The sequence below is a fragment of the Seriola dumerili genome, unplaced genomic scaffold (genome assembly GCF_002260705.1).
Source record: "Seriola dumerili isolate Sdu_G_001 unplaced genomic scaffold, Sdu_1.0 BDQW01000627.1, whole genome shotgun sequence".
Classification (NCBI taxonomy): Eukaryota; Metazoa; Chordata; class Actinopteri; order Carangiformes; family Carangidae; genus Seriola; species Seriola dumerili.
The window spans coordinates 84,229-108,554 of record NW_019174882.1 but is presented as its reverse complement, the minus strand read 5'-3'; the positions used below and the strand labels follow the sequence as shown (position 1 = coordinate 108,554).

Below are 24,326 nucleotides of genomic sequence, written 5' to 3'. Positions count from 1 at the left end.
TGTATGATTGGCCCCAAATTTATTCTGCAGCAGGACAATGACCCCAAACATACAGCCAATGTCATTAAGAACTATCTTCAGCGTAAAGAAGAACAAGAAGTCCTGGGAGTGATGGTATGGCCCCCACAGAGCCCTGATCTCAACATCATCGAGTCTGTCTGGGATTACATGAAGAGACAGAAGGATTTTAGGAAGCCTACGTCTACATAAGAACTGTGGTTAGTTTTCCAAGATGTTTGGAACAACCTACCAGCCGAGTTCCTTCAAAAACTCTGTGCAAGTGTACCTAGAAGAATTGATGCTGTTTTGAAGGCAAAGGGTGGTCACACCAAATATTGATTTGATTTAGATTTCTCTTCTGTTCATTCACTGCATTTTGTTAATTGATGAAAATAAACTATTTAACACTTCCATTTTTGAGCGCATTCTTAGTTTACAGCATTTTTTCACACCTGCCTAAAATTTTTGCACAATACTGTATATGACATATTGGTCCCTATATCAAGAGTGATGTTACCATATGTGTCTGAGAGGATATATTATTATGACATATCTTCATATATCCAGATGATGTATATATATTTTTATAACATATATGAAATACTCATAGTAAAATTCAACTTCATTAAAACATGCTTATTAAAGTTCTATATGATATACTATATGATTATATAATTCTATATTAAAGTTGTCTGTGATTTTCTTAAATAGACATACATGTCTATCTTTTTTATTTACATATATAATGAACATATACTGACAGGCTTTGGGAGGGATATATATTTATGCAACATGTGTATAATATAAACCTATAATATAAAACAGACATACTAAAATACATGTTTATATTAGCTAGACATATATGTCTATATATTGTTTCATGTGTTTTTACATGTATAGGCTATACTTTAAATACATATATGATTTTGCTTCTTATGTACACATATATATATATATGGAAATTCAACACATGTACATATATTACATTTGCATATGGGCATTTCTGAATGTAAATTCAGATCTTATGTGTTAATAATGCATTAAGTCAATCTCTTTGTTTTGGACGTATGGCAGTGTTGTTGTAATAATGATAGTAATAATAACAGTAATACAGTGTTTAGGCTTTTACTGTGTATTTATCTGACATGATGATACATGAGAAGATTGTGATTGTTTTATTTGAAATGTTTGAATCAATGAACCCAGTATATTTGGCCTGTGATTAAAGCATGGTGAATTTAAAAATGATTAGATTCATTAATTTTGTGCAGCAGGCTGAAATGTGAGTGACACTTGACTTCATAAGGAGGAGGAAGTAAAGGTAGAGTGGAGAGTAATAATCTGTGTTCAGAAGTACAGACAGTGGGGTGGTATAAAGGGTTAGGCATATAGTAATTATCTAAATAAGCTGCATAAGTTTTCAATATGTTAGTAAAACATTTAAAATAACTGTAAATTACTCTGTAGTAAAAACATGGCTTCCAGTGGACAATGGAACCACAATGAAGCTGAACCTTTGGCATTATAACAGTTTAACAGCGTCGCCTCACAGGACTGAACATTATAACTTACAATACCTCTGGTCCTCGTCGAGGGCAACCAGCATGAGAAGACACTTTTATTTTTTAGCACCAGGACTCAAACAGGAAGTTGAAAAGAAACATCCACCTGAACTGACCTTCAGAGGAACACAGTCCAACACACATCACTACATCAATATATTAAAAAAAATGTGATAAGTTTCCATGTAATAAAAAAAAGAGAAGAAAAAGGCACATGCAGGCTGAGCTGAGTGAGTTCATCATCCTCATCATCCTCCATTTCTTCATCACTTGTTCTTGGTGGCCAGAGGTTTACGGCTTATCTTCTTACTTTTATCATTGCTCTTCTTTGGAGGCTCTGGGTTGGCCTGCATGTGTCTGCCATACAGACTGAGGAGAGGAGAGAAGAGAGAAGAGGAGAGGAAGAGAGGATTCTGGTTAGTATGGTTTGAGGTGATCTAGTTTTATAAAGAGATGTGAACTTTAGTCTTTAGCCTTCAGTCTTTGGTCTTCAGTCTTTAGCCTTTAGTCTTTAATCTTTAGCCTTCAGTCTTCAGTCTTTAGTAGTAATAGTTAGGTCTTTAGACCTGCTGCTTCAGGTGCACTACATTCAAATGCAAACAGCAGTCTTCCTCTCTGCTCTACATCCTCATCAGTGTATCCAAACACTTATGCTGTTCCTGTTTGTATTTTTATGGACAACTCTCTGAAGGTCATTGGAGCAGGTCTGACCAATGGCAGAGCAGAGACAGTTTGCTCTTGAGCTCCAGGGAACATGTGGTTTGAGAGGAAAGCTGTAAACTGGATCATCCATCCACATCTCACTGTCTGTTCATTTTCCACCCCCCACCCCCACCTGAAGGACTGCAGGTAGTCAGTGTGATCATCACCAGCTCAGAGTCAGATGCTTTAATTTGAACCAGATATTCACACATTCATCAGCGTGTTCACAGAGTCTGGGTAAGTAATGATGGTCAACACTCACTCTGCTTCTCTTATTAGTGTCGATTACAGCTGAGGAAAAGATGAAAAGTGTCCTCAGTATCCTCCACCCTCCCCCCACCACCACACACACACACACACACACACACACACATACCCCCCTCACCCCACCTCTGTCTGTCACTTCTCCTCTCCCATGGGTGTCTCTTGCTCACACAGAAGCAAGGGAGCTCATTGGAGTGGAAAAGACGTTTTCTTCAGTGGTCTCTGAGCTCCTCCCTGCAGCCTGTTTTACAGATAATTGTGTCTTGGTTTTTTCTCTCTTACTGTACTTCCTGCTCAGCCTGGGTTTAAAACAAGTTGCTGAAAACAGAAGATCATATCAGTGATGTGAATGACCAGGATCCACGACTCATCAGCCATGTTTTAGTGTTTGTGTAGCTCATTAGAGGTAGAACTAAGAGTGTAACTCATGAACAGGTGTGTCAGTGTGTCACAGGCAGCTGTCACTCACCAGAGCTCCACCCACACGTCTTTGACCTAATGAATATGGAAACTGATAGTTGCACCGAGACACTGGCAGGAAAGAAAGGCTAAGATAAAACCTTCACAACCTTTCACATCCTGTTAGTGAACTCACAGACACTGCTGATCTACACTGCACACACACACACACACACAGAGGGTGTTTATATTCAAATCCACAGTGGTGGAAAACTGTCAGCCTATGACTAAAGTGTCTCATATTCTCTCCTCTCTGTCTCCATCCCATGTCAACACTCTCAACTGGGAATTAAATGCTGCCAGACCCCCTCACATATGCCACCCATCAAAAGCACAGTAGGCTTCCTGCCCAGAGACAGACAGAGCGATTGGGGGGGGGGGAGATTTGTCCTGGAGGAGACAGCTCCTCTCCATTCTAACATGAATGAGTGCTTTATCAGTGGCTGTCTGCTCTTAGTTCGGATACACTCTTCACCTTCGAAAAGCTCACCCCCAGTATGTTTCATTACTGTCAGCCATCTTGGTTTACAGCCCCCACCCCCCGGACTGTAATGATCCGCCCACTTTCCCTTTAGCGCCATCACCAGGTTGACATGTTGTATATTTGTAAATTAAATGTATTAACAGCTGATGGATGAACTGCTGTTACAGGATGAATCTAATCACTTTAACAAATTCAGTGGTTAATGACCAAACACTGATGACTCTCCTCTCAGCCTCTATGTGCACTGATAATTAGCAAATGTTATCATGCTAACACATTAAAACAAACTGGTGAATCTGGTAAACATGTTAGCATTTCATTGTGAACACGTTAGCATGCTGACATTAGCATTTAGCTATGTCTAGTGTGGGTTGACCTTACGCATGTTCATGCACATAAATCCACACAGAGTAGGTGTTTTTCATCAGGATGGGGGACACCTTGGACTTTAGCTGACGAAACGTTTGTCTCCAAAAATCCACCAAAACCCACAGACAGATTCTAACCCTCACACCAAGCCACAATGAAACATCATGAAACAGCAACAGCAGTGTTTCCCACAGGACTAGAATCTACCTCTACACACTTTCATGTGCACCCTGATGGACAGGTAAACAGAGACTGACAGGGCTGGGGGTAAGACCAGTTAGGACAAGCCTAACCCTGCCAAAAACTGAAACCTGATCAATGGCAAAATGTTGACGAACGGTTTGATCAAGAACTAAATGATCAGAAAAGACCTGAGACAAAAATCTAATAAATAGCACCAAACAACCAGTGAACCAAACAACTAGAGAACCAAAGAACCAGTGAACCAAACAACTAGAGAACCAAAAAACCAGCGAACCAAAGAGCTAGAGAACCAAAGAACCAACAAACCAGCGAACCAAATAACCAAATAAGTAAACAACCAAAGAACAAGAGAACCAAAGAGCCAGAGAACCAAAAAAACAGCAAACCAGCAACCAAAGAACCAGTGAATCAAACAACCAGAGGACCAAAGAACCAAACACCCAAACAACCAACAAAGCAAAAAAAGAGAGAACCAAAGAAACAAAGAACCAAATAACCAAGAACCCAAACAATCAAAGAACTAAACAACCAGTGAACCCAACAACCAGTCATACAGATCAGATACAATGAAACTTGAAGATATTGAGAATTAACCAAAATCAGTTCTGGGATATGATATGTGGAACAACTTCAACACAAAACAACCACAAGTGTTACCATGGTGTCATCTGGAGAATCTGCACAGACAAACCAATAAACGTAACGAAAATCTACAGACATTAGAGGAAACAATTAAAGACAAATCAGACAGAGAAACTACTGAGGTATCTGAATCAGCAGCTGTCAAGGTTAATTATCCCATAGTACTGATTTCAGTTTTATTGATTGTTTATTGTTTTATATACAGGCTCAACAGTGTGGTGTAGATGATCTGATTAAACCAAATTAAAGATAAAGACAGACTGAATTCTTCAGAGGAGTTCATCAGCGTTAAAGTTCAACATTATTTCATGTGTTTATTAATGAACTGTTCAGCTGCTCATGATTTTAGGCTTACAGTCCTTTTCCTCTTTTCTATGTGAATAACTACAGTGACTGTGTGACTGAATCCTGTTCCTGAACACATCAGCAGACAGATGGATCTGAAGCTGCTGCACTGCTAACGTGCCGCTCACACTGTGGCTGCTATGTAGACATGGTGTTAGTCTTGTTAACACTGTATCTGTCAGCACTGAAAGTCAAATCACCAGCTCCTGAAGCAAAGGAAGCTCCGAGGTACCAATCCTCAGTCTGGTTCCTCCGTCACGTATCCTGGGATTGATCCTGGATTATCATGAAATCTGAAGCAGAAACTGTTCAAATTCAAGACGACCAGCCAGAACAAAATGTCTGAGTGTTTTTATAAATCAGTGGAGGTGTGGCTCAGAGACAGTCTGGTTTCACCAACTGCCTCCAGGTCTAAGAACTCCTGACTCCAGTTAGCTGATGAACAGATGAAGATCTGATCAGATTTAAGACAAATTAAAACAGACATGAAGATAATTCTAAAGGTTCGCTCACTTTTTCTTAACACTGTCATTTGTTATCAGGCCACTGTTGATTACATGAGACTTCCTGAATAAATAATAAATACATAATATGTAATATAAATAAAGTTTGACTGAGGGGGAAAAAAAATTAAACAACTTGACTTAAAGACAAATGAAATTGTTTCTTCATGTATTGATTAGAGTGTGTGTTCAATCTCCCACACATTTATGACAATTCATTTAAGTTCTGTAAGAGAGACAGGTCCTTACAGCTGTGATGGTGTGGCGGTGTCACGGTGTAACAGTATAATGGTGTAATGGTGTAACGGAGCAGAGCTGCAGCAGCAAATTAGTGATGACTGATGATCAGTGACATGGTGTAATGGAGTGATGAAGTGATGGTGTAACGGTGACATGGTGTATAGGTGTAATTGGTGTGATGTGTAACGGTGACATGGTGTGACAGTGTAACAGAGCAGAGCTGCAGCAGCAGGTCAGTGCTAATAATCTCAGTGACATGGTGTAAAGGTGTAAAGGTTCAATGGCGTGATGGTGTAGCAGTGACATGGGGTAAAGGTGTAGAGCAGAGCTGCAGCAGCAGGTCAGTGCTGACTGATGATCTGAGCTCCTTTTTAAGAAAACAAAGATTATTCATTGAGTCAATACGAGGCCAATGCGGCCCACTTGGTGCTGTCATAACAAGCTAGTGTTCACATAATTGTGGGTCCCCAGCACTGATGGATGAGTGGAGGGAAGAGGAGGAGTGGGGGAGGGTAATGATCAGTGAGTGTGTCAGAGGAAAAAATAAATCAATGTGAATAGGAGAGAATAATGCAGCTAATTGATGATGGAGTGATGACTCAGAAAAAGAAAGACTAATCAGGAAGTCAGTGTTTATTAATGATTTTTAATCATTTCTTTTCACTGCTTGCATGAACGGAACATGTTACTTTGATGTTAAGTCAGATAGTCATACTCCATCTACTGTCTGACAGGTGGGGGCAAGTGGGCTGGAGCCGGAGAACAGAGACAGAAGACAGGTCTGGAAGGGGGCGGAGCAGGAGACCTCAGGTGGATGACCCATGGACTGGACAGCCAATGAACAACACCCTGTGTGGAAAACTGTTCGGTGGGCATTGGTTAAGGCTGGACCCCTCCAGTGGGCCGTGACGAACACTACATGTGGAGATCAGAAGCAGGTGTTGGCTGGATCGCAGACTGAGGACCAGGAGCAGACTTAGTGTTGACTGACGCAGGAACAGGCTTCGGGGACAGATGACACCTCGGCTGGGACAGCAGACTCGGCGTCCGGCTTGTGGTCCAGCTCGGGGTCTGGCTGGGCATTGATCATGGCAGTATGCAGCGGAGGCTCTGAGTTACTGGGCAGCTTAGGGGATCAAGGTCTCGCTTCCTTTTAGGGGCTCTGACCCTAATGGCAAAGGTAAGGCCAGTCCCAAGGAAAGGGGGCTGCTCAAGGTCTTTGAGGTCAGGATCAGAACGTAGGCTATACGTCTCTGGGACAGGGGCAGATAGGAGGGTAGTCACTGGAGCGACTCTGAGCAGGTCAACCAACCCAAGCCTTCTGTTGTGGACAGACGGTTAGGAGACTCTGGAACAGGCTGGGGGTTGAGAGACTGCAAAGGCTGGGAATCAGGGGTGTTAAGGAAGCAGCCTCTTTGTTCTCTCTCTTTTCCACTCTCCATATCATCACACAAGGACAACCACACATCCTACAGTTCATCTTGAAAGTTTTAGGTCTGCGTCATATACAACCAACTATATGTCTATGTGGTTTGTCCGGGTGCTGTTGCGATACCTAGCTGTCCAAGATGTTGACCTGCTCAACCAGTTATATTTAGAGATACAGTGGTGACTAGGTCTGCCCACTCACCACCACAAAGGAAACACACTGAGCCTGAAAGTTTAGTGAGATCAATGATGGTAGCTGTGTGTTCGGCGATAACAGTCACATGATCACTCTGCACATGCTCAGCATCGTTCTCCTCACAGGCTACAACACAGAGACTTCCTATACATGAGAGCCGTGGAAGCACTCACAGAAAGAATATTAATATTACACACACACACAGCACACACTGTGTGTGTGTGTGTGTGTGTGTGTGTGTGTGTGTGTGTGTGTGTGTGTGTGTGTGTGTGTGTGTGTGTGTGTGTGTGTGTGTGGGAGACAAGACACATGCAGAGTTTCACTAAATAATCACATAAGCATATGTTCATGAGCCTCGTCCTCCACGTCCCCTTTCATCTCCCATATGTATGTGTGTGTGTGTGTGTGTGTGTGTGTGTGTGTGTGTGTGTGTGTGTGTGTGTTCAAGTGCAGCTCCAGTGATGAACTGTTAGGGCCAATTAAATGCAGAAGAAGAGAGGCGAATGGATTCAGATTTCTGATGATGTCTTTATGGAGTTCTACTATTCCTCACGGCTTAATTAATCACAGCAAAGTTCTGTGTGTTTGTGTGTGTGTGTGTGTGTGTGTGTGTGTAAAGAAATAGAAAGTTGGTATTTTCTTTTCTTTTTACCATCCATGTGCGTGTGTGTGTGTGTGTTACAAAGTTAGAAATATGTATGTGTGAGTGTGTGTCTGATAAATGTGCAGGGAGGCCAAAGGCCATTGATCTGATGGGGGCCTTCCTCTCTCAGCCACCTCATCTTCACTAGAACTGCCAAGCAATTTAGTATCTTCCAGAGAAACATTAGGAGGAAGGAGAAGAAGGGGGAGGGGAGGGGCAATGAGGAAGAGAGAAGGGAGAAGGAGAGGAGACAATGAGGAAGGGGGGAGGAGAGGATACTATCAGGAAGGTGGGGGGGGGCAGTAAGAGAGAGGAAAGTGTAGAAAAGATTCTAATTAAGATTCATGACAAACAACTGAGGCTTTTAGCCAATGGCAGCGAAGCCCTCTGCCCTCATCATTAGTTAGTTACAACTCCTGCTGAGCCATGACTCTGAGGGAGGTGTGTGTGTGTGTGTGTGTGTGTGTGTGTGTGTGTGTGTGTGTGTGTGTGTGTGTGTGTTAGTACACTTTCATCCATAACTTAAACCACAACACAAAAATCCTCCACCACAGTCAACGTCAACCACACACAGAGGCACAGTTTCCTGCTGACCTTTGACCTCCAGGCTCTTCCTCAACAACATAGAGAAGAGTTCAGAGTCTAACAGCTCAGTCTGTACAAACCACATTATAATGAGGTTACGATCTGACACTCCCACCACTTCCTGTCTCAGCAGAGGATCTGAGATCCACAGCTAGAACTTTAAAGAGCACGGAGACCGTTCACAGACCAGCACCTTACAGACAGTATTACATGTAAGTTAATGGCAGTCTGAAAAAGCACCATGGCAAACTACACAACACACAGCATCTGTTCAACAAGCTCAAGGAAACATTTTAGACTTGTACCACAGTGACTCTCAGTGAGTTACAGGGGAGCTGCAGCTGATGCAGCAGAAGGCCACAGTCCAACAGTCCAGCTCACACGTCCACTCCAACAGGACAAGGACGCAGTTATGGACATAACAATCAATGGACCACAGATCATTATGTGCTGATGTCTGAAATACTTTAGTCTGCGGTGATTGGCTGATCATTACTCATGACAGTGACTGAGTACAGTCTGTTTATATTTATCTAACAGTGAATGGACTGTTGGCTTTATTAGTGGTTAATGATGGCGCATCACAGTGAAGAGAGAACTGATGCTGAGAGAGTGAAAGCACCATAGGACCCTCTGGTTAACATCTGTGTGTGTGTGTGTGTGTGTGTGTGTGTGTGTGTGTGTGTGTGTGTGTGTGTGTGTGTGTCCTCATTGTTTTTATTGTGCTGTTTTAATGGTAAAACAAAGACTCAGTGGGACAATAAAGTTCTATTCTATTGTATTCTATTCTCCTCTTTCCTCTCTCTCTCTCCTTCTCTCCTCTTTTCTCTTCTCCTCTCCTCTCATCCTCCCCTCCTCCTCTCCATCACTCAGCCTGTTGACAGATGTACCATTTTAATGAATACAGCTGTGTTGGATGGATGACTACAAACAGCTGCTTCCTGTGTGGACTCACCTTTAGGTCAGGTGTATGTTAAAGCACAGAGTGAGTCTGTCTGCAGATACACAGTCACTAATGAAAAGCTAATTGGCTGTTAATTGTAAATTCTTCTTGAGGTCTCTCATCTGTTTAAGCAGCTGCTACATGTGGAGACAGTTAGAAAACATTTCACAGTTACAGTGTTCACAGCAATGGTCGATTTAGATATGGGCCACATCTCGTCAGGAGGCGGGCGCTCACACATATACAGACAGACAGAGACTCTTTCAATTCTTGTTACTTCATTTTGGTATTTATGATTTTATATAATTGGTATTTATCATTTATTTGGTTTTTAAAAGTAACAATAATTTGTTTAATAAAAAGTTACAGTTTGTGCAGAATAGTGTGCCTGTAGTTGTAGCTGGAGGAAGGGGGGGGGTTAAGGGGGTATTCACCCAGGGCACCATACAAGCTAGAACCACCACTGGTTCACAGTGAGGTCTACCACATCACAACAGTGTCCTGACATCATCTGTGTGATCACTGATGGGGTTTATTGATAATCAGCAGACCGGTGAAGATGTCACCAGGTGTTAGACAGCTGTGTTTATGTGTTGTTTTTAAATTTCAGATTTGATCATCATAGAAACGACAGGAAGACAGGAAGTCCTACAGGAAGAACCTCAAGGTTCCACAGGGTTCTGTTCTAGAGCCTTTTTTATCTCTCATGTATTAATGACATGTAAACTGTTGGGTGATGATGGTGAATTACAGTCTAACTGAGACTGAGTGTTAGAGAGCAGATCACAGATCAGCAGTTTTCCTAACCCACCACTTTCTATCAGTTTACAATAATGAGGAACTCAGACAGTGTCTGATGTTCAGGAAAGATCAGTCAGTGTGAATCTAAAGTGTGTCAGGTGACGGATTAACAGTGACACCTGTAATCACACCATGACTCCAGCTGTTTAATGTGCAGGTTTATTCTAACTGTGGTTTTTAAGATGTTGTTTAGTTTTATGTTAAATGTCTTTAGCTTCTTTATTTTCTTTCTCTTTTAACATCTTGTTTTTCACTTCAACATGTTCTCTCCATGAATAAAATCCACCAATCAATCAATCAATAAATTTATTGTGTTCAAGTCAGCTTGAAACACTATAAATGAGAGAAAGAGAGGAAATGAAGATGGAGGTTTCTCTCTCTACAGTGTGTTAATGTGTCAGAGCTACAGAGTCTGTCAGGAAACAAGATGAAACATGTACGACAGGTAACACATCCATTCTCTCTCTCTCTCTATCTTTACCACACACATCATGGACTCAATGTCTGAACATATGGTTTTATTCCTTTAACAAGACAAACAGAACAGTAGAAGATTATTATTATTACTATTATTATTATTAGTAGGAGTAGTAGTATTATTATTACTGAATTAGACAGACACTGGAGGTGTAGACAGTGTGTGTGAGTGTGTGTGCGTGTGTGTTTGTGTGTGGAGTTGGAAGATGAAGGACATTTAGTCAGGTGTAAATAAAGCTGTGAAGACACAAAGATCTCTTTGGGAAATTATTTAACACCTGTCTAAAGACAGGCTGCTCCGTGTGTGTGTGTGTGTGTGTGTGTGTGTGTGTGTGTGTGTGTGTGTGTGTGTGTGTGTGTGTGTGTGTTCACATGTAACCACACATCTCTCTCAGTCTCACGTGTTCTCAGTCTGTTCATACAGTGTCTCAATGAGACTGAGGGGGTCGTCACCAGAACAGACTGAAAATAACCACACGTCCTTCAGGAAGTGAAGGGGAAGGATGGAAGTGAAGAAGAAGAGTGAAGAGAAAGAATGGAAGTGAAGAAGGATAGAGGTGAAGAAGAAAGATGAAAGTAAAGAGGAAGAATGGAAGTGAAGAAGGATGAACATAAAGAGGAAGGATAGAGGTGAAGAAGAAAGATGAAAGTAAAGAGGAAGAATGGAAGTGAAGAAGAAGGATGAACATAAAAAGGAAGGATAGAGGTGAACAGGAAGAATGGAAGTGAAGAAGAAGAGTGAAGAGAAAGAGGAAGAATGGAAGTGAAGAAGAAGAGTGAAAATGAAGAGGAAGAATGGAAGTGAAGAAGGATGGGAGTAAAGAAGAAGGATGAAAGTAAAGAGGAAGGATAGAGGTGAAGAGGAAGAATGGAAGTGAAGAAGAAGAGTGAAGAGGAAGAATGGAAGTGAAGAAGAAGAGTGAAAATGAAGAGGAAGAATGGAAGTGAAGAAGTAGAGAGAAGAGGAAGAATGGAAGTGAAGAAGGATGAACATAAAGAGGAAGGATAGAGGTGAAGAAGAAAGATGAAAGTAAAGAAGAAGAGTGAAGAGGAAGAATGGAAGTGAAGAGGAAGAGTGGAAGTTAAGAGGAAGAGTGAAAATGAAGAGGAAGAATGGAGGTGAAGATTTGAAAGAACACCTCACTGTAAACTCCTTCCAGAAACAGAAGCTGAAGCTGAACAGTCTCCTGACCCGAACATCACTGAGAATCTGAGGGTAGTTTAAATGTCTGCTGTGATCTGCAGGAGTGAATCAATAGAAAGACTCAAAGTGTTTACAAGCTGCCAAAGGGAAGTTACTGATGTATTCATAAATTTTTGACACTTAATAATCAACAGAATTAACATGTGAAAGGCTCATTTTAATGTCTGTGGTTAGATTTGTAAATAGATCACAGCTGTGTGTTCAAATCACTAACTGTTGGACTGTATGGAGAGACGTACACACAGATTAAAGACTAACATGCACACACTAGTCATACACGTATGCAAACATAACATGGACTGTGGGACCCCCCCCCCCCACCACCACCACCTCACAGAACAGGGATCAGTTCCAGACCGTGGCTCAGAGCAAAAGATCCACACTGAGGATTTAGAGCATCTCTGTCTGGAACAGAGAATTCATATCAGCCTCTTGCTTCACTATCTGCACTTTACTGTGTCGCACATTTTATTTTCAATGGATTGAACTGCCACTTGATCCAGTTCTTTGTTGGACCCCCTTCAGCAGCAGTTCCAGGTTCAGTCTTCTTGAGTCTGAGAAGATCTGTCAGGAAGACTGAGATAAACTGACCAGATCCAGGTTCACAGACTCTGTACAGAGCGCCCCACCCCCATGAGTGTGTGTGTGTGTGTGTGTGTGTGTGTGTGTGTGTGTGTGTGTGTGTGTGTGTGTGTGTGTGTGTGCGCGCGCTAGCACTTACTACTTGTAGGTCTCTGAGCGAACATATTCAAAGACATGAGAGACCCCCAGCTGAAACTGGTCTGCGATGGGAGTGACCCAGGGATTATTCTCTGCCTTAAACACCTGTTTAGGACCAGTCAGATCCAGATTACCTGCAGACAGAGACACACTCATCACCTAGTAACCGCTATGATCAGATCATCTGTTGTTGTCAGCAGTATTATATTTTACCTTTGAGATATTAATTCGTTTTTTTCACTTCATTTCATTTTTATTGTTGCACATTAGTCATAATATTACAGATGTAATAGATGTAATATGTGAGACATACACAGTATAACAAAGTGCCACCACACATTTAGTTCACATACTGTTATTATACTGTGACACTGTGACACCAGCAGCCACTGGTTTCTATACGTAGGTGTTTAGGATTTTGACTGGACTCTTTCACCTCAGAGTGTGTGTGTGTGTGTGTGTGTGTGTGTGTGTGTGTGTGTGTGTGTGTGTGTGTGTGTGGCCAGTACCAAGTTCAGGGGGGAGGACAGTCAGTCTGTTGCCCTGGATGTGAAGCTCTTTGAGTTGAGCCAAGTCCCCGATCTCTTTAGGCAACGAGATCAGATCGTTATCCCTCAGACTCAACTGGACAGGAGTAAAGAGAGGACACACACATTCAACACACACTGTCCCATTATCTGTGATGTTGTTGTTGATCAAAGACTTAAAGCACATTAGACTCAAGTGAGGTGGAGTAACACTGGTCCTGAGTCAGTTTGGAGTAATGAGCCTGTTCATTGTCTGGATTCTACAATCAAACTTATGACTACAATACATCATAACAGATAGTAAAGCAAGTAACTCATGTAACGACTAGTTACCAACCACAGCTAAGCTAACTAAGTTCATGAACTTACTATTTGTAACTTGGTCAGCTTCCCGATGTCAACAGGCAGGACCTCAAAGTCATTGTCACTCAGGTAGAGAGCACGAAGGGTGGCTGCAAAAGAAGCATCTGTGTTAGTGTGTGTGTGTGTGTGTGTGTGTGTGTGTGTGTGTGTGTGTGTGTGTGTGTCTAACTCACTGAGATAGAAGAAGTTCCCAGGCAGGGAGCTCTGGTTCAGGTTGTTGTAGGTGAGGTCCAACACCTCCAGAGCTGGCAGCGAACCGAACCCTCGGGGTAAACTGCTCAGACGGTTCATCCTGTTCTCACACACACACACACACACACACACACACACACACACACACCACACACACACACACACACAACACACACACACACACACACACTTGAGCCATCCATTCACTTTTCAATGGAAGTTGGTAGAATTTCAAGCAAACCTAAAACAGCACAATAAGAATAATCGAACGATCACAGAAGAAAAGTGTTCAACAGATTAAAACTGAAAAGGTCATTAGAAAAACAATCCAATAGCAGATTTCAGGTAAAACACTCAGAGAAACCAAATCCTGCATGGTCAGATGGTGGGTCCAGGTGGGTGGGGCTTTGGGCGTGGCTGAGGGTGGAGACTGCTTTGTTGTGACAGCTTGTATTCAGAAATTGAACCTTAAAACAACATGTGTGCATTTCTCTGTGGACTGAGGCTTTGATACTTCCACAGCATTATTATAGAACTTAGACCTGCTTTATAATCAAATAACAGATTAGACTATATGGACCTTTAATATGGATGAAAACCTGTTCTGCAGGTGTGGATTAAGAGCTACTGATGTCTCTTAGATTACTGCACCACACTGGAATTAAAATGAACAGTATTTATTTGTTCTAATCTACAACTATCAATTAAAAATCATGTAAAATGTCCGACTATTGAATCTAAATCTGTGTTTCCACTCACAGTCAGGTTTGTGGTATGTGTCAGTAACCAGGTAGGTCTGGACGGATGGGAGAGAAGACAGGGAGGATGTGATGCACATGTGTACCTGTGCATGTAAGTGACTTCCAGGTCAAAGTGACGACTCTTCTATTTCATTTCTATTATTTATTTGACAAATGAGATGGAGCACACGTCAGAAAAATAAACAGACCATGTAAGTGAATGCACAGACTGAATCCCAGTCTGCAGCTTACACCATCAGACGATGTTTGTGTGCGGATCAATACACACCAGGGCCGGCCTCCTAATCCTCCTGTCACCAGCACCCTGCACTCTCCTCCTAACACACATGAACCATGTCGAGCCTCCAGGTGAGGAGCTGCCTCACCAGTCTGTTACCTGTAGAAACACACTAACCAGTCTGTTACCTACAGAAACACACTAACCAGTATGTTACATGTAGAAACACGCTAACCAGTCTGTTACCTGTAGAAACACACTAACCAGTCTGTTACCTGTAGAAACACACTACCCAGTCTCTTACCTTCAGAAACACACTAACCAGTCTGTTACCTGTAGAAACACACTACCCAGTCTCTTACCTTCAGAAACACACTAACCAGTCTGTTACCTGTAGAAACACACTACCCAGTCTCTTACCTTCAGAAACACACTAACCAGTCTGTTACCTGTAGAAACACACTACCCAGTCTCTTACCTTCAGAAACACACTAACCAGTCTGTTACCTGTAGAAACACACTACCCAGTCTCTTACCTTCAGAAACACACTAACCAGTCTGTTACCTGTAGAAACACACTACCCAGTCTCTTACCTTCAGAAACACACTAACCAGTCTGTTACCTGTAGAAACACACTACCCAGTCTCTTACCTTCAGAAACACACTAACCAGTCTGTTACCTGTAGAAACACACTACCCAGTCTCTTACCTTCAGAAACACACTAACCAGTCTGTTACCTGTAGAAACACACTACCCAGTCTCTTACCTTCAGAAACACACTAACCAGTCTGTTACCTGTAGAAACACACTACCCAGTCTCTTACCTTCAGAAACACACTAACCAGTCTGTTACCTGTAGAAACACACTACCCAGTCTCTTACCTTCAGAAACACACTAACCAGTCTGTTACCTGTAGAAACACACTACCCAGTCTCTTACCTTCAGAAACACACTAACCAGTCTGTTACCTGTAGAAACACACTACCCAGTCTCTTACCTTCAGAAACACACTAACCAGTCTGTTACCTGTAGAAACACACTACCCAGTCTCTTACCTTCAGAAACACACTAACCAGTCTGTTACCTGTAGAAACACACTACCCAGTCTCTTACCTTCAGAAACACACTAACCAGTCTGTTACCTGTAGAAACACACTACCCAGTCTCTTACCTTCAGAAACACACTAACCAGTCTGTTACCTGTAGAAACACACTACCCAGTCTCTTACCTTCAGAAACACACTAACCAGTCTGTTACCTGTAGAAACACACTACCCAGTCTCTTACCTTCAGAAACACACTAACCAGTCTGTTACCTGTAGAAACACACTACCCAGTCTCTTACCTTCAGAAACACACTAACCAGTCTGTTACCTGTAGAAACACACTACCCAGTCTCTTACCTTCAGAAACACACTAACCAGTCTGTTACCTGTAGAAACACACTACCCAGTCTCTTACCTTCAGAAACACACTAACCAGTCTGTTACCTGTAGAAACACACTACCCAGTCTCTTACCTTCAGAAACACACTAACCAGTCTGTTACCTGTAGAAACACACTACCCAGTCTCTTACCTTCAGAAACACACTAACCAGTCTGTTACCTGTAGAAACACACTACCCAGTCTCTTACCTTCAGAAACACACTAACCAGTCTGTTACCTGTAGAAACACACTACCCAGTCTCTTACCTTCAGAAACACACTAACCAGTCTGTTACCTGTAGAAACACACTAACCAGTCTGTTACCTTCAGAAACACACTATCCATTCTGTTACCTGTAGAAACACACTAACCATTCTGTTACCTTCAGAAACACACTATCCATCCTGTTACCTGTAGAAACACACTAACCAGTTTGTTACCTGTAGAAACACACTATCCAGTCTTTTACATGTAGAAACACACTAACCAGTTTGTTACCTATAGAAACACACTAACCAGTCTGTTATCTACAGAAACACACTATCCAGTCTGTTACCTGTAGAAACACACTATAAATTCTGTTACCTGTAGAAACACACTAACCAGTCTGTTACATGTAGAAACACACTAACCAGTCTGTTACCCGTAGAAACACACTAACCAGTCTGTTACCTACAGAAACACCCTATCCAGTTTGTTACCTCTAGAAACACACTAACCAGTCTGTTACCTACAGAAACACACTAACCAGTATGTTACCTGTAGAAACACGCTAACCAGTCTGTTACCTATAGAAACACACTAACCAGTCTGTTACCTGTAGAAACACACTAACCAGTATGTTACCTGTAGAAACACACTAACCAGTCTGTTACCTGTAGAAACACAGTAACCACTCTGTTACCTTCAGAAACACACTAACCAGTATGTTACCTGTAGAAACACACTAACCAGTCTGTTACCTTCAGAAACACACTAACCAGTCTGTTACTTGTAGAAACACAGTAACCAGTATGTAACCTGTAGAAACACACTAACCAGTCTGTTACCTGTAGAAACACACTAACTAGTCTGTTACCCACAGAAACACACTAACCAATATGTTACCTGTAGAAACACACTAACCAGTATGTTACCTACAGAAACACACTAACCAGTCTGTTACCTGTAGAAACACACTAACCAGTCTGTTACCTACAGAAATACACTATCCATTCTGTTACCTGTAGAAACACACTAACCAGTCTGTTACCTGTAGAAACACACTATCCATTCTGTTACCTATAGAAACACACTAACTAGTCTGTTACCTGTAGAAACACACTAACCAGTCTGTTACATGTAGAAACACACTAACCTATAATTGGGAACTTCGATCAGTTTAGATTTTTTGTGTTACACACAAAAAATGAAGAACGACTCTTACTGAGGTTAGTGGTCAGACATCTGGTCAAACCTCTGGTCAGAGGTCAGACATGACCTCTTGGTCAGACCTCTGACCCAGGGTAGTGGTTTTTTCCTGTCACAGCCTCATTAACCAAATCAAGGCTCAAAGGTTCGGAATAAGTTCTGTATTCAGATCCGAGCTGAACCGCCTCAGGGGCTGACTTAGTCTCTGTCGAGAGAGATAGAGTGAGGAGTGACTGAGGGGTGTGAAGTGTTTGTCTGTGGCCATGATTTACTATATTCATGAGGTCTAAAAACCATGGGCCATCTATACTTGTGGGGTCCGACAGCTTTGTGGAGACCAAAATACTGGACCCCACAGGTTTAAATGGCTGTGTGAGGGTCATGACTTGGGTCTAGAGTTAGAATTAGGTTTAGGGTGGGGGCAGGGGTATTCAGGTGTGATGGTTATGGTACACTAAGAATCATTTCCTGTCTCTGTGTCACATGAGTTTCACCTTAGCTCCCACCTCCAGACTGAAGCCTGCAGTTCCTCTAATGACCACTAGAGTGAAGAACAGTGAGTCAGTCCCCATAGACTCCCATGTTAAAATGTCCAACTTTACAGCAGAAATAAACATGTTTACAGCCTGGTACAAAAACTGTTTTGGTCTCTACAGCTAATTTACCCCTTCATGACACTTGTTTATATAACTCACCTGTTTACATTTTATTAAGGACTACACTTATGGAGAACTGAGGGCGTGGCCTCTTTGAGTGACAGGTGGGTGAGCGTATGCACCGAAATCTCAGCTCCACCCACACCACACCTCTTTGACCGTTTGTGGATTAGCTGGGAGTTAGGGGCGGACTCAGACACTGCCAACTGACGCACTGCTGCAAACGTCAACCAACCAGATAAAACAGAAATTTAAATATGTGAAAACAGGAATTAAAAGTCAAACCTGAAATCAAACTTTACTTTTATTTACTAAATAATTTATTATCATTATTATTATTATTATTATTATTTAACTGTTTTGTGTGTTATTAGATGATGTGATCTTGTACTGGGCTGATCAGATATTAAGATAGCAGATAAAAAAAAGCAGCTTAATGAAGCACAGATTTGTACTGTGTCTAATGTGTGTGTGTGTGTGTGTGTGTGTGTGTACCCCAGGTTGAGGTGTTTCAGCTTCTGCAGACTGCTGATCTGGGTTGGCAGCTCCTCGATCTGGTTGTTGAACATGTTGAGAACCTCCAGGTTCTTCAGCTCAGAGATGTTAGCGGGAACCGCTACAACACGAATCACATGCACATTAGACACACACACTTCTCCACACTTCTCATCTCTGAATCACAGTGAGTGTTAGCGCCCATCAACAGCCCCAGTTCCTGACAACCAGCTCATGTTAATTAGCTGCTCTGACAAACCTGTAATTAATAACATCATTAGCTGCTTCTACATGTTTCTGTTTGAACAGCACACAGAGCAGTTTCTCTGTCCACCATCTACAGTTTGACTCCCTGTGGTCTGTGGCCACAGAGTAGCACACTGATCAATGGGCTGATACAGGAAGCAGGAAGTTTATTGGATTATCAGGCTGATCAATGGAAGAAGAGACACAGCAGAGAGAGAGGAAACCAGGCCCTGACCTGAATCCTGCCACGAGGATCAGTGCCGGAGAGCTGAGGTGTGAGCATACTGATACTGTATCAGCTGGACCTGTGTGTGTGTGTGTACATAAAATACATACTGTACAAATGTAAACACTGTGCTACTGAGGTGAGGACTGCCATGAAAAGTAAGAGAAAGCTCAGTAAGTCAGGTCAGTCAGAAGACAGAAGACACACAGACAGTTACAGATGGTCTGTGGTGTGTCAGTCTCTATAGACTGTCTCTCTGTTTGACTTTGTTTCATTTGTCCTCTCTGTCTCTGATGAACACACATCTGAGCCCATATTCACAAAGCATCTTACGGCTTAACTCACTTATTTAGGAGAAACTCCTATAAATAATGGGCATCATGGGTGTCAGTCCTAACATTAGGACTATTTTTCTGACTAAGAATAATTCACAAAGCCACTTAGTGCTAAAAGTAGCTCCTCAGTCTGGGAGAAGTGAGCAGCAGTAGAGAGGACTCCTAACTCACTAAGACCAAATCACAGAGAATCTTAAAGAGCTGCCGTCACCCCACATGGGAGTGTTCTGGAAACCTTACATGATGCTGAATCACTGAAAAGATACGACTCAGTCAGAGGGAATAATGATCGCTGTGGAGTTTGTGAAGATGTAATAACATCTCCTACTGAAACAACCAGATCAGTGGAAATTAAGTGTTTGGCAACGCTGCGTTACTTGGCAACAGAGAAAAGCCGATCAATTCACCAAACAATAAATGCACTCTGACATCACAAGACAGTTCATACGACTTCCTTTAGATGTTCAACAACTACAGAGAAATACAGCAGCTTCATGGTCGGTCTACCTGCTGTGATCAGAGCCAGAGATGGAACATATGGAAAAATGATTGCACCACTAAAGGAGGAGGAAGGATTTGTAAACAGGAAAACAAAACACCATCAACACACAGGTTGTATTGGATGCTTCCTATACAGTAGACATTGTTGTACAGTGTCCAGGACAGCTACATTACAACAGGTACAGCTACAACAGGCTGTGGCTAATAGGCTGCCAGTTAGCTTTAGTTAGCTCGGCTAGAACAGGTGAATTTTTTCATTACTTAGGAGAACTCTTACTGGTAACATAAAATGCTTTGTGAATACAGGCCCTGGTCCTCAGGTGGACAGACCTACAGTTTAATGAAGTGTGTGTCAGTGTGATTAGCAGGGTGTATGTGGTGTGTTTGAGGACAGTCCTGTAGCTCTTTGTGACAACAGTGATATTCAGTGCTGGTGTGTGATGGGGAACAGCCACCTTCACCACCTGTGACAGTGTCTCTCCCCGGCTGACAGCTGTAGAGCGGGGGCTCCATGGCAACCAGCAGCAGAGCTGTGAGCGTCCTCACCTTTCACCTGACTTTCAGACATTTGGGGTAGACGTTTGGGGTAGACGTCTGTCTACCTTTGGTTTTACCGGTTTCTGACTCCTGATGTTACTAGACTTGACGTTAGGAGCTGTTGACCTGTCTCCCCCCAGCTGTGTGTAAGGGGAGGGGCTAAGACACACACACGTTAAACAGGAAGCAGAGGAGCTGAGACCAGTGCAGGTTAACGAGTCAATAACATAAATATAATATTCAGGTTTTTTAGTGTTTTCTTTAGGGACGAGGTCCTGATGATTCACATCATCTTAATACTTAATACTCCTGCAGAGACCCCTCCCATCAGGTTAAAGGCGATCACTTACAATAACTTTGTATTGATCTGCAGTGACCCCACCCTTTAGGGGGATAAGTGGACCCAGCAGACCATGGCAGTAAAAAGCCCCCCCACAGCAGAACAGAGCCACCAGATCAGTTCACTTTACCGGTCTAGGGTTCAGACATGTAGCATTCTCTAGGTGTAGACCACATGACCTCACCCACCTGTGGAGACCAGACCTGTAGACTAGGTCTACAGGGGAGGGCAGCTGTTCCTGAGCAGCCTGCAGGGGGACTATCATGTTCTCCTCACTTCTGTCTGATGTTGGTTATAAATATCTCAGCAGAGAGAAGTGTTTGTAACCTTTTCATCATTTTCACATTCCACACAAGCTCTGATTTCCTGGAAAATAAGGAAACTGACCTCACTGACATGAAATTCTAATCATGTCGTTTACAACACGTTTTATAATTAATAACAATTAGTCCTCAGGGTCAATATTCACATGGTTTTATGACACTGACCAAACACAGGTTGCTGTGTGTGTTGATGGATCTGTGGCGACCTCTGCTGGAGCAAAACACCATGACGTCACTTAACTCGAATTAGCTGTTTCTGTTTACACACTTCCTGTTCCACAGGAAATACAGAGGCTATGACAGAAGACCTGAGCTACCATATTTACAACAGACTGGATCTCAGTGTCTCAGTGCACCTGGCACAGGGGGTAAAACATCAGTCATGTGTCACCTGGTGTTTGTATGAGGATGTTCTGCAGATCCAGGATGGACCCTGATAGATCAACAGGGACACCATAAGAATCCCAGTGGGACTCTCTGATGTGGCTGCAGGGCCAGACTGTCTAACCATGAGGTCTCTGTTGGTCCCCCCAGACTCCAGAGACCAGACAGGGGTTATGGTCTCCCCTCATCTAGCAGCCAGCTCCAAATTTAGATCACATGATGAGATGCAAAAGACACACAGGCTGTGTCCGAAATCAATCCCTCCTCCCTCTATAGTCACTATGTAAGGAGTTTGCCATTTTGTAGTGCTGTATAGTGTAAATAATGTATAGTGAAAATTATTATACCCTATATAGTGGACTCATAGTATCCCACAATGCATTGTGAAAAGTAGTGTACAACTGATGGTCATTAACCAAACAATATATACCATCATGCACTGCGCTTGCGTTGAAAGACAAAACGGTGCGGAGAAAATTACCCGAGTGCGTGAAAGTGTTTTTTCATGTTACCGATGAGCTCAGTGTGTCGTCCTCTGCCTGGGGAGTGAGGGGGGAGGAGTGATTTCATACACAACCACAGACTCCTCCTGCTGTTGAGCTGGTGTAGAGAGAGCAGAGGATGATGGGAGTTTCTTACCTGTCAGCTTGTTGTGGCTGAGGACCAGCTGAGTGATGTTGGACAGAGTGACTGAAACGACAGGAAACAGTTTGGTGTTATTACCTGCAGGTCTGGTTAAAGATGCAGTAAACAAACCAAAGATCCTCTATACAGAAGACACAGCATTATAGGCAGCGCCAATGGTATGAAATGGGTCACAGTTCCGGTCACTTAAGTGGGTGTTGTCCCCCAACCCCTCCCACAAGCGAAGGCAACTGACATAAAATGTGACAGTAGCTAATATTAAAATCAATCCTTGTCTAGACTTATCTGTCTTTTCTTTCCCAAAGGGTGCAGAGAGGTATGATTTTCTTGTTAGTACAGCCTATTGCTGTACAAAGCTCTGGCATTTTTAACACTAATTTATGGATTACTTATCCTTGCCAAAAGAATACAACAATGGACGACACAACGGATACTGTACAAATTTGCACCTTTTTTGCCACTGTTTTTATCTACTTACGACATCTGATCAGCCCAGTACAAAGTAATGTCAGATTAATAGGCTATTACTCTGTTTTAGCAGTTGTTAAGCAAAGAAACAAGATGTATTTAAGTTTTTAAAGTTTAATCCATGGTTTCACATACAAGTAAATCAATCCAAAAATAACTCTGGTTCATCTAAACATCTGGTTATCGGTTGGCAAACAATGTCGGCAGTTGACAGATCTCACGAGAGTATGGCACTGAGACAGAGGCAGGTCTCCAATAAAGTAAATTTTCTCCTGATCTGTTGAAATGTCATTTTGATGTCAGAACGTTCTGAAGACGTGCGGCTTGTGTAAAATGGATCCAATATCTATTTCGGTGACTATAGAGTGAAATAATCTTTGATAATCTGTGATCTCGTTCACTTCGCCCATTGGAATGAATACACTCAGACCTGCTGCTGGTCTCCTAAAGAGGCGTGGAGGTGGGGAAACCCATGTCACACAGATACAGGAAATAATCGGAAATGAAGTGTCTTGTTTCTCTACTGTCTCTGATAACACACTGACACAGTGGTGACGTCACAAATACGTTGACAGAGTTTACATGTTTCTGTGGTGACGTCATCAACCCCTCAGACTTACATAGTCCCGGGATGTCCAGCATGTTAGAAATGCCTCTGTCACACATCTCCACCTCGGGCAGATTCTTGTCCCGACTCTCCTCCACGATCTTCTTCAGAGACTTGGACATCTTGTGAGGACACGGAGCTCAGCACAGCGGGAGTTAGAAAAGTCGTTAACACTCTGTGACGTCACACAGCGACAACCACCGACCACCGTCCAGCTATCGGACAAACCGGGACAGAATTAATGAGCTTTTCCGTCTGTAAACGAACGAAAAGAGCGACGTGTTCAGCTTTTTAATTCCACACGGATCCTCCGCTTCCAGCTCACACCCTACCGGAAGTTTGTGTGAGAGACACTCTTCCATATTAGGATACTTCCGGTTCCTCGATGTGTTCAGCTCCACCTCCGAGACAACGTCACAAAAAGCCAAGCTCTCTCTGTTACAGTGTGAATACAAATAAAGTTGTTTCAATCTAAACTCACACTTTGTGCTGCATGTTTCTTGTTTTCGCGCTTCTCAGCTGCTCCGGGTTAGGGTAAATGTAAACGTTAAAGGGGCGGGTTTTCAGCGTGGGTGGCTCCGCTGCTCTACTATTGGTCTGATACACTGTCAATCATATCTCTCTAGAAACCGTGGGGTGTGACCAAAGTGTCGCTTTTTTCTTTTTTTTAAAACAACTTTAACAATATAAGTAAATTAAGATGAGTAAAAAACATAATAAAATAAACATAAGTAAATAAACATAAGTCAATAAACATGTGTAAAAGACATGATAGATAGATAGATAGATAGATAGATAGATAGATAGATAGATAGATAGATAGATAGATAGATAGATAGATAGATATTTGTGGAGGAGACCCCGTAGGAGAAGCTGCAGCTGAAGCAGTGGG

At 42.4% G+C, this 24,326-nt stretch overlaps 1 protein-coding gene across 1 annotated transcript; it reads right to left on the bottom strand.

Annotated features, from left to right (window-relative positions):
• Positions 1 to 968: 968 nt before the first annotated feature.
• Positions 969 to 23,799, bottom strand: rsu1 (Ras suppressor protein 1). Its single transcript, XM_022765074.1, has 8 exons — positions 23,448 to 23,799; positions 22,354 to 22,404; positions 18,823 to 18,943; positions 13,835 to 13,953; positions 13,668 to 13,750; positions 13,281 to 13,395; positions 12,773 to 12,905; positions 969 to 1,931 (listed from the first exon to the last, which is right to left on the bottom strand). The coding sequence occupies exons 1-8, from the start codon at positions 23,554 to 23,556 to the stop codon at positions 1,829 to 1,831; spliced, it is 834 nt and encodes a 277-aa protein (XP_022620795.1). The 5' UTR covers positions 23,557 to 23,799; the 3' UTR covers positions 969 to 1,828.
• Positions 23,800 to 24,326: the final 527 nt, after the last annotated feature.